Here is an 11,712-nt window from a genome sequence, read left to right as displayed (position 1 = left end):
CTCCTTTACTGGGACTGACATAGAGGCCACGCCTCCTTTACTGGGACTGACATGGAGGCCACGCCTCCTTTACAGGGACTGACATAGAGGCCACGCCTCCTTTACTGGGACTGACATGGAGGCCACGCCTCCTTTACAGGGACTGACATAGAGTCCACGCCTCCTTTACAGGGACTGACATAGAGGCCACGCCTCCTTTACTGGGAGTGACACACACACACACAGAGGCCACGCCTCCTTAACTGAGACTGACACACCCAGAGGCCACGCCTCCTTTACTGGAACTGACACACACACACAGAGGCCACGCCTCCTTAACTGAGACTGACATAGAGGCCCCGCCTCGTTTACTGAGACTGACATAGAGGCCCCGCCTCATTTACTGAGACTGACATACAGAGGTCACGCCTCATGATCTGAAATTTTATGAAATTTTCTTCACAGTTTTTTTTTTAAGTCTGTTTGTTACCATCTTTTCTTGTTTTTCTGTTTGTTTTACTTTATTGTTTTTTGTCGTCTTTTATCACATTTGTCTTTTGTTTCCTTATTTTTGTCTCTCGTCCTTTTTTTCTGTCATCCTCCCTGTTCTCTAGGTTTTCTGACTCTTTGCTCCTCCCCCAGACGCCGTGCTGTCCAATCAGGAGAGCTCAACGTCGTGCCAGCCTGAAACGAATCAGAACATCAGTGAGGAATCCAGCCTCATCCTGAGCTACTCAGACGGACATCGAAACGCAGAAGAACCACAAGGAACCATAGAAGAACTACAGATCCAGGCAGAAGATCTCCAGCTGCCATCAGACGAGGTCCAGAAGCTCAAACGTAGGTCCTTATGGAGCAGAGGCGACTCCTGCTACCACTCCGCCTCCTACTCCGAGTCCGGCCTATCTCCAGAGGAAGAGGAGGAAGAGGAACAGGACGTAGAAACGGAGGACAATGTCTTTCAGGAGGTGATCTGCTGGTACAGCATGTCCGATACTTCAGGAGCGGCGTCCTTTGACGATGAGGTGGACGTGGAGGACGGAGAAACGTCCAGGCAGTGATGATGCTCTCTCTCCATATCTCGATACGTATCGTCCCTTTAGTGTCCCTCAGTCTGTCAATCATCTGGACATCTGATCAGTGAACGGATCAATGGACACATTTATCTTCTCTTTCATCTCCGTTTTCTTCTCCTCCTCCTCTCTTTCCGATTTCTCCACGCAGTGACCGTATCATCGTTAAAATGAGGGATCGGATCAGGAGTTTACAAGGTTAATAGTCAGAGGAGGTCATGGTGTCGATGATGTCGATGATGATTATATAATGCTGTAGGAAATCATATCACTTAAGATGATGACACAAGTGCTTCTAATGATCTTTCATTTTACTCTGTATCAGGAATGGGCATTACGGACGTTACCTTATATAGGAAATGGGCGTTATGATGTCTATCTAAAATGAGCACTCCTGACATTACGATTTATTGGAAATGAATGAAACATATACAGTACTGTGCAAAAGTCTTGGCACCCTATGGTTTTTTTTTTTTTTTTTTTAAGTACAAACTTTGTTATAGATGTTTATTTTCTGACTTCTACATTATTGATTCAGTACAAAACCATTTTAGATTCCAAACATTAGTTTTCCAGCACAGAATGAAATGTTACAGAAAAATGTTTGTATGTCAGTAAAGAAAGCAGCAGATTCCATAAGAGACACTTTTCAGATAAAAACAGAATGAAGGCTGCTGGGTTTCGCTGCAGAAATAAGAAGCGAGTCGACAGTCAAAGTCTCCAGAAGAACTGTGGCTGCTTCTGCAAGATGCTCAGTAACACTTCCAGCTCATTTCCTTATAAAACTGCACACACTGCACCTCAGATACTGCTTTATTTATTTAAAGTGAAGGATCGTCACATTAAATACTGACTTTGTTTCATTTATTACTGTTTACTGCTCTTTATAGGATTTTTTTAATGTAGAAACATTTAATTTCATTATTTTTGAAGGCGTTTTTGCTCTACAGCATTTCTTTACATGTGCCTAAGACTTTTTCACAGTACTGTGTGTATACACACACACACACACACACACACACACACACACACACACACACACACACACGAAATGGCCGTTCTGAACCCTGCACTATCCATGCTGCCCAACCCTGCTTAAACACTCGTAAGAGTTCACACAAATTAAAGTGTGAATTTGTAAGTGTAAGCCCTTGTTGAAAAAAAAAAAAAAATCGCTCATTTCTGTTAAAATATAATTTCATTTTTACGTATAAACACCTGCACGTGACCCTTTTTAACGTTCACTCCCTAATAAATTTAATTTGACCTATCTATTTCATCACTGAGAACGATTCTGACGTAAACTTTCACTTAAGTTTCATTTTTCGTTGCGTTTTCCACCGCTGAGATTATCGTATCGTATCAGCTGAGCGGCGGATTGTTACGAGGAGTTCAGGCTTCGACGCAGGAAATTCGAGCCGTATGGAAACGCATTACTACAATCACTGTGTGATGTCGTACCTCAAGAAACCGATATGTTCCTTTCCTCCTCTCTCTCTTTCTCGTTTGCTTTTCTGCTCCACTGTGATGTGAAAAGTTTCCTGTCGGCTGCTGAACGAAAAGGTTTCCGAGGCCTCGCGTCGCCGTGACCTGGAGACGCAGCAGGTCTACAGCGTGATGGTGATGGAACACTCTAGAACACTCTAGAACACGGGCAGTAGAACCTCATCGACGTGCATGACGCGCCACAGCGAAGCTACACTCGTGATTCATAATCGACGTGGCATTATTCTGTAAACGTGGCCTGGTGACGTCACCGTGTGTGTTCGTGAGTGGGACGTGACGTTCGACGTGCAATCTTTTTGTTTGTTTGTTTGTTTGTTTGTTTGTTTTTTAAATCCTTTGTATAAGAACCTATTTGGAAATTGCATTGATCACATGATTGCATTAAAGTGGATGAGTGTACATTTCATCTCCTGATTTCTGTTTTCAATGGAGCGACAAGTCAAAGACAAAATCCAAAGTTGAAATTTAATTTTTTTTTTTTTACTGATGTACAAAAAAAAAAAAAAAAAAAAAAAAAAAAAAAAAAAAAAAAACCCAAAAATGTATTTATTTCTGAAAAATAATGGCAACTGTTGATTCCATATGCATATCCTCTATATGTACAGGCCGCGTGTGCTAGGTTCATAAACATTTTTACGTAACGTCATTTCTGTACAGGCTTTTAGCATTCAGGGACATGAGTGCAGACTTATTGCTTAACTCTACGTTAAATGTGCAGTTGATTAGCGTTCAGTATTTTACATGACAAGCCTGATTTAATAGCACATAAACAACTGAATGGAGAACAGTGTCGTTTTTTTTTGTTTTTGTTTTTTTTTTCACATGAATCTGCAATCTAACGGTGACACAGCAGACGGGAACAGCAGGATCTAATCAGTGATGTCCTTGATAATGACTTTGCACAGAAAGACAAAGCAAGCATTTCTGGAAAAGGAAAAAAGGAAGAGAGAGAGAGAGAGAGAGAGAGAGAGAGAGGGAGAGAGAGAGACTGACTCTGTCCACAACACTAGTGTTTAAGGTGAGTAGACCTCATTCTAGCAAGGAATGGTTAAATATTTAAAGTTACGGTTTGTACATTTTAAAAATGTCCCCAGACCTGTAACGATCACACGATTTTAAAGAATCTGTAGAAAAACTGTGATTCGTGAAATTGCATTCGCAATTCTCGTACCATTGTAGCTGGTTTTAAAGCTTCGATTTAGATGTTTCTGGCCCAGAAATTAGCCAAGAGTGTGATGAGAGAAAAAAAACTAAAACTTCTACTTTAAAATAAAATTTTTTGGGATGGTGTCAAAAAAAAAAAACAAACAAACAAAAAAAAAAACATCTCAAAGAAATTTGTGCAATTGTCAGAATTGTCAGAAAAGGTTCCTGGAACCAAGGAACTTATGAAGAGGAACTCTTTATGAAAGAAGAACCCTCTGCTGTAGGGTTCTACATAGAGAAACCAAACCAAGGAACCTTTTCAGATGCTAAATGGACCCTTCTTGTCCTAATGTAGCTAGGTACGATTAGTTTGCTAGCTACATGAGCTACAACTCAGGGATGCTAAGCTCATGCGATCTTTAGCTCCGTTACAGATAACGTAGCTAGCATAACATTTTGTTTGTTTTGAAAGCGATAGGAATTTTGCAAACTCTTTACAAACAGGAATTCATTCAAACTAAAATGCTCACAATGCATTGTGGGTAACACACAATTGCACACACGCAGTTGCTCGGGTCGTAAGAATAACAATGTACAAATGCGTGAAAAATAAAATTAGCACTTTGGAGAATTCTTTTTAGCTTTGCTGCATCTCACCGCCTTTAATCATGTTAAAAAGTACACGAGTTTCAGTTTTATTACTTTAACTCGTCCGGGAGTGACATCTAAACAACTCATTTAAATATTTAAATATTGTTCCCTCCCCCAACCACATTCACACAATTATTCTTTGTAAATCACCCACACGTACATTTTAACTAATTATACAAATTCTCGTTATTTGGGATCTTAATAACCCGGAGTGTGAGAATTTAAATTTTTGGACAATTTGTGAGCATTCCTCAGTTGGAATGGAATTGAGTACGGAGTATTAGTTGTATGGAAATTTTTCTTAATAATTAATGAACACATCTGCAGATTGAAATGAGCCGACTAGCTAGCCAGCTAGCCACAACATACAGCTACTGCATACATTACAACAGCGCAGCTACGCATGTTCTTTATGACAAAGATGCTATGGACACCATCCCAAATGATCTAAAAATATTTTCTCGAAGATCATGGCAAAAGAAATTCTTAATAACACTTCTCTTAAACACTAGCGTTTGGGACACATCGTAAATCTCACGCATGGGTAACACTTTATTTTAAGCAACACATATAAGGGGTTAATTAAACTCTTGTGAAATTTGCTTAATAAGGTTAATGATAGCTAGCTAAATTTATGACGTAAGGGCATTGCTACGAAGCTAATGTCACCACAGGGGGTAATTGCTAGCTAAGTAAATTTATAATATGAGGGAATCGTTAACAGAGAAGGCTATTCCTAGCTAGCTAAAGCTATAGCAGAATGATACTACTAGCTAACTAAAAGTTAATGATAGCTAGCTAAAGTTATCGCAGAATGGTACTGCTAGCTAACTAAAAGTTAATGATAGCTAAGTTTAATAGCTAGCTAAAGTTATCACAGACTGATATTGCTATTTAGATAAAGTTATAATATGAGGACATCGCTAGCTAGCCATTGTTATCACAGGAGATTAACGATAACGAGATTTAAATATTACGCTTAAAATAAAGTGTTATCCACCCGTGCTTCATAAATACACAAAAACATGAATCATACGTCATATTCATAGCACAATAAATCAAAAACGACATTCGAAGACTTAATAATCTTATTTGGCAAGCGTTAGTTGCAAGAATATAAGTGATTATTGCACAGTTGGTTTAAGAAAAATAAAATAAAATAAATTAAATAATAACAAAAAAGCTTTGCAGCTGAAATTTAGTTCTAATATGCAGGCTGCAATCAAAGTGCATATGAAGGCAGGTAAGTTACGATTAAATACGACCCACTCCAGGTGAAATGTACAGTACAGGTGAGGGGTTTAACGGAGAACGTTAGCAGCAGAGTGGAATATGGCCTAAAAACATCACTACAGCCGCTAGCGTACTGTAGACATGTGCCGATATCTCGTCTTGATTCTGTTTACCTTTAATCATTGCTGGTTAGTTTTTTTTTTTTTTTTTTTTAAACACAGCTAACTAGCGCTAGCTAATTGTTTCTCATACTAAAAATACGAGGAACGGACTTCAGCTCCTGTGAGAAATGTTATCGTCGAGTTAGTTTGTAAAAACAACTGCACGAAGACACGAAAACAGAAATACTCCTGAGTTTGAGACGCGCTGCACTAGCGCATTTCGTGCTAGCAGCTTCAAGTTAAAGTTATCACACAAGGTTAAAGCTAGCTAGGTAAAGTTAAAACAGGAGATTATTGCTAGCTAAGGTTACCACAGAAGGTTATTACTAGCTAGCTTGCTATTCCACGCTTATTATCTGTTTTTTTTTCTTTAGAATCAAATTTATCTGTCTCTGTAAACTTGACAAATTCCTCTTCTTAGCTGAAACACAGACACAGACAATGCTAACTAGTGCTAGCTAGCAACAAACACTGTATGGCAAGAATGTAAAGAACACACTTGTGTTTCTGGGAAGAATGTTCTTGTTGAGTTATCTTGTAAAAATAAACATTAAAACCTCTAAAGTTAACACTGGCTAGCTAGGCTAGAATAGGAAAATATTGATAGCTAGCTAATGTTACCTCAGGAGGTTATGGATAGTTAGCTAAAGTTACCACAGAAGTTTATTGCTAGCTAGCTAAAATTACTACAGAAGGGTATTGCTAGCTAAAGTTAAAACAGAAGGTTATTACTAGCTAGCTAAAGTTACCCCAAGAGGTTTATGTTAACTAACTAATTACCACAGATTATTGCTAGCTAATTAAAGTTATCATATGAGGTTATTGCTAGCTATTTAAATCAGCTAACAGGAACCTGTTAACAGGAACCTAAGTTGGAAGAAACTTCTCTGTTAGGTGCTGCTTGTCCGAAATTAGCAAATATTAAACGTCTGTGCAACAATTTCTGAACTTTTTTTTTGTTACTCGATAAATTGTAACATGCCGCTTCAAGTGCCAACCAGCGTGTCGTCAACATTTGTATCAGATCAAGTTCGCTTTGCAGCATTCGCTTTCTTCATCACTGGACCTCAACTTGTGCACGAGGATGGAGATGACGTCTAGGTCGCATCATGTGAGCTAGTTTAACGTAACCGTGGAAACGACTTTAGGCGATATACGAACGAACACAAATATGGCTCTTTAAAACATTACAGAACATCAAGAAAACATGCTAGCTATGAGATATAATTATCAACAATTACAACATCATGCATTTTGAATATTATTATATAATTATATATAAGTGATTATCGGCACATGCCTACCGTACTGTATGGTGCAATTTACAGTGTAACTACGATTGCTGTTAAATACACGCTATTTTAAAGGAACTCAAACATTGCAGCTTTGACCGAATCCGGCCTCGGAGGTAAAAAAGTCACGGAATTACTTCAAGTACCTGATGAAGAGCTTTTGCATGTAAATAAAGTTAGGTAGCACATCTAATCCTACGTAAGACCTCAGCTTAACATAACGCGAAGAACAAACTACCTTCACGAGTTCTCGTTGCAGTTTCGTACAAGTCCTCCAGTACTGTAGGTGGCGCTGTTACGATTTAAGATCGTAAAGAGGTGCGCCCAAGCAGATTCGTTCCAAGATGGATGGTTTTGAAGAGTGGCAATCTTCTTCCTGTAGTCGTGGATGTTTTCACGAAATGTTAACAGCGCCACCTGCAGTACCGGAGGACTATACAAGTGTCAGAAGTATACAAGTTTGCAAACTCGTGAAGGTGGTTTTGTTTTCGCAGATGTTGTCTCCGCGTTAATTACACTGAGGCTTTCACTAGTGGACTCAAAATGGACGTAAAGTGGACGTCCTGGGATTCGGGTGTCTGCATGCACTGCATGCTCTGGTTCTGGTTTCTTCAGACTTTTAAAATCCTAAATCCAAAATTTCACCGCTTTGCATATGATGATGATGATGTGTGTGTGTGTGTGTGTGTGTATACGAGGGTGTAAAAACTTTTGCACAAAGATCTGGATATATATGTGTGTGTGTATATATATATACACATACACATAATAAAACTGTGCTTTTCCAATCAGCCATCGTTCCGTCAAGTTCTGAAGGACCCGGCTCAAGATCGGCAGGAACAGAACCCGATGAATGGTATTATAGGGGGCGGAGCTACATATCAATGCAACACGGTATGCTGCTGATTTGTTCGTTTGCTCAGGTTTTATTTCTCAACCTGCACAAATGTTCGTGTTTTAATTTCTAAAAATACCAAACAGAAATAAACAGCATTGTTTTTTTTTGTTCATATGGTTTTGTTCATTTTGATTAAGGTACAATTACCACAAGAGACTGTTGCTAGCTAGCAAAAGTTAGTAAGGAAGGTTATTGCTTGCTAGCTTGCTAGCCTTGAAAACAAAAGCCTACTCCTGAAAAACAAACGTACGTCAAACAAACTCAAATATTAGTAAAATGTTTAATAGTGAGTTTATCTTTATGTACATTAACGCAAACATTCTTTTCATTTTATGATATTTTGGTCAAATTGGTTAACTTAAAGTTATAACAAGTTAGCAAGTTATTGCTTGCTAGCTAGCTAACCTAGCAAAAAATGGAACACATTTTCATATTACGTGCTGCCTGGATCAACACTAAAATTGTAGAAACACAGCACAAACAAAAATATTTATATATATTTTTAAAAATTACAAGTATTCATTTTTTTTATTGCATTGATAACGTCTTTACAAAGTTATTCTCATTTAATTGCACTGTAATTTTTTAGTAATAAATTAACTTACAGTTACTACAGGAGATTATTGTTAGCTAGGTAAATTTAGCTAGCTAACCTAGCAAGCCAGAAACTAACTCCCAATGAAAAAAAAACAACTTTTTATATTATATTCTGTTTATAGCAACAGTAAGATCTCCGAACACTTTGATAGTATTTAGATAATATTTTGTTAGATCGTCAACTTTGTTTGAAATTGTAGCGCAGAGATAACGTCTTACAATTTTATTTTCATTTATGTTTGTGTTGTATTTTTGTTGACAAGCAGTTGTTGTTAATCACTACAGGGGACATCGCTAGTGAGTCTGAGTTACAGTAGGAGGATATTGTTTGCTAGCTAACCAAAACATTAGCTGCGTCTCAATCAGCTCGCTAGTTCAGTAGTCAGGACGCTGATCAGGACGTCGGCCATTTTAAGTTCTGTAACGTTTGCTCACTAAAAAATCCCACAATGCACCGCAAAAAAACAGGGAGCATCGATGTTCGCTACGTTCCCTTACAGGAAATGATGTCATATTTTCTGAAGCCCTCTCAGCTGGAAAAAAAATGGCGGATGAACTCTCAGCCAACTTCCTCTACAAATGTAAGTAAGTAGCTTGTTATGATTGTTGTAGCTCTCTAAAGGATTACTTACGTTAGATTTTTATTTATTTAATGTTCTTTTTACTGTTTGAGTGTCGCGGTGTGTAGTGACCCAGGGTCCTAGTGCCCGAACTCCTGCACACGATCTACTGACTCACCACCGAGCTAGCGAGCTGATCGAGACACGCCCATATTTTGTTCGTTCTTTAATTATACGGTTTCGTATGTTGCTAAAAGAAAATTGAAGCGCATGACTAGCTTGCTATAATCACCACGTTGTAATTGAAATTATATTATATTATTATGTTACAATGTGGATTTTGGTGGGTAAAAAAAAAATCGCAGATGAAATAATTTTTTTCCATATTTTTTCTGCCGATATGAGCTGGCGAACCAAACGGCCAATCCAATCAGACGAAGGAACGATGCTAATCTGAGTGGATCTACCACGTGTGACTTAACGTTGATAACGCTGTTGTGATGTAATGATGACGCAGTTGCCGTGGTAACAGTGAGAAATGATCTGGAACTCTGTTGGTTCATGTTTGGGCCGGTTCCTGTGGAAATACATGCAGCGTGTGTGTGTGTGTGTGTAAGGTCCTATATCCCATGTCATACTTTAATAACGTGTGTGTGTGTGTATGTGTGTGTGTATGTGTGTGTGTGTGTGTGTTAATCATGTTTCACCACACCACTGTCCGCTTTCAGCTAGCGTGTGTACCGTTGACCGTACGCTAATTACAACGTGACGTAAAATCTCAGCCTCCCTTAGGCCTCGTTCGCTCTTTGTTTCTCTTTCGTTCCACCTCTCCTCTTCCTCTTCACGCCGTTCTTCTCGCCGTTCTTTGTCTCTCCGTCCGTTTTGTCGCGTCTGTTCTTCTCTCTGATCGTCACTGCGGCGATTAAGTGGCTAAATTTAGAGCCAAATTGTAGCTTAGCTCTCGGAGACAGATGAAAAGTGTTGGCTCCAGATGGGGGGACGTGGGTTCGGTGTGCAGCTGAGTCACACACATCAGTTAGTCACACTCTCACACACACACACACACACACACACACACACACGCAGTTCCTCCTTTCATAATCTGATATTCATTCTGACACCTACATGTAGCCATGCGCCGATAATCCGTTGTGCGATCTATCGCAATATTTGTCATCGTAGCTGCTTAAAAATATTGGCACCCTGCCTGGGTAGGCTGCTTTTTTCCTTTTTTTTTTTTGGCCAGCGTTTGTGCTCCTGAAATAAAGTGTGTCCAATTGGAGAACAGCCCAAGGGCAGCTGAAAGGTTGCAACCCCATAATTCTGTTTATCAGCTGCCTCTATAGGACGACGTTGTGATAATATTTGATAACATCGGCACATGCCTACTAGATGTCGTTTACGCTATGGCGTCTATACATTCGGTTCTCACTTGGACGTGAGCGGAATCGGCGTGTTGAGTGTGCCTCGCTGTTTATACGCTCCTCCTCGACCCGGAATTCACCCAGCGTTCACACTGCAAAAAGCGACAAGATGCTCAGGTCACTCCCCTGTGGTTTTACGTTATAATTACCATGTTATTTTTTAAAATTATTTGTTTAACTGTTTTAATATTGTTTCGATTACATGCTCTTAAGCTTCTGTTAGCGTTAGCATTCCTTTTCGCCCTACCAGACTGGTAGCTGTTACACCACGCAGCATTTTATCAATATTAAATATTAACCATGTGCTTTTCCAATCGAAAATTAGTGTTAGTTATCAATTTTGACAACAGCAACAGTGATGCCTGCTAGCATTCTGGCCAATTTTTTTTAACGTTAACGAATCCAGTATGACATCACATACAGGTTTAGACTGGAATTTAGTGGCGCTAATTATTCAGATTCAAAGCGTCGTAACTAATTAGCGTAACACGAAGAAACGTTGATGTGTTGCCATGTTGTCGCTTGCTAGTGTGAAGGCAGGGTCGTGTGCATGGATGTCCCGGTACATTAGATTCGTTAGTGTGCATTAACTAACACACAGCGGCTGTCATTCCGGCTGGTCCTCCGCGTTTGACGGGTTAACCTCGCACGTGAGTTCCTCGTTTTGGACCGAGCCGTTTTCTTCGGCCGGTTCGGAAAAGTTTTCTGAAAAGTTCTCGAGCTCCGACTGGGTCTCCTCCGCCACCGAGGCTTCTGATTGGTCCTCGCTGTGTAAGACCTCGGTGCAGTCCGTCTCGTTCATTACGCTGCTCTCGGACGGATGCTCCAGCTCGTCGCAGAGCTCGGCGGCTGTTTTGGGTTCCCGCGGCAACGACAGGCTCTTGTGGCGACTCCAGAGCTTGTGGAGCTCGGTTACTTCGGAAACGCTGCTGCTGGTCCCGCTGTCACGGAAACTCGCCAGAGGGGGGCGGACCTTCACGCCTGTGACCGTTACAGAGCCCTCGATGGCTTTGCGTAGCTACAGAAAATCGTAAATACTGTATGTAAGTTAATTTCATACCACATCAGGAGGATTAGTTACGACACAAAACATGCGTCAGTTTAGATACCAACAATTTAAAATGTCTTTGTCTCAAATGTTAGAAAAATTTGAATGAAGTGAGCAAAATGTTGTTCGATAACTGATGAAATA

The 11,712-nt window shown here is 39.8% G+C and overlaps 2 protein-coding genes across 4 annotated transcripts in view; one reads left to right on the top strand and one right to left on the bottom strand.

Annotated features, from left to right (window-relative positions):
- fam131aa (family with sequence similarity 131 member Aa) overlaps window positions 1–2,974 on the top strand; it is a 15,724-nt gene extending 12,750 nt beyond the window's left edge. The window contains exon 5 of the mRNA XM_026946341.3: window positions 622–2,974. Within this exon, the coding sequence (XP_026802142.2) occupies window positions 622–1,040 (419 nt within the window). The 3' untranslated portion in view covers window positions 1,041–2,974. The remainder of the gene's footprint in view (window positions 1–621) is intronic.
- An 86-nt stretch (window positions 2,975–3,060) lies between these two features.
- The window catches only part of clcn2a (chloride channel, voltage-sensitive 2a), a 39,119-nt gene continuing 30,467 nt past the window's right edge, over window positions 3,061–11,712 (bottom strand). For all 3 annotated transcript variants that reach the window (XM_053227684.1, XM_053227685.1, XM_053227686.1), the window contains one exon: window positions 3,061–11,538. In XM_053227684.1, the coding sequence (XP_053083659.1) occupies window positions 11,128–11,538 (411 nt within the window). In that variant the 3' untranslated portion in view covers window positions 3,061–11,127. The remainder of the gene's footprint in view (window positions 11,539–11,712) is intronic.

The sequence above is a fragment of the Pangasianodon hypophthalmus genome, chromosome 21 (assembly GCF_027358585.1).
Source record: "Pangasianodon hypophthalmus isolate fPanHyp1 chromosome 21, fPanHyp1.pri, whole genome shotgun sequence".
Taxonomy (NCBI): Eukaryota; Metazoa; Chordata; class Actinopteri; order Siluriformes; family Pangasiidae; genus Pangasianodon; species Pangasianodon hypophthalmus.
Note: the sequence above shows the minus strand (reverse complement) of the source record. Positions and strands in the feature narration are given on the sequence as shown.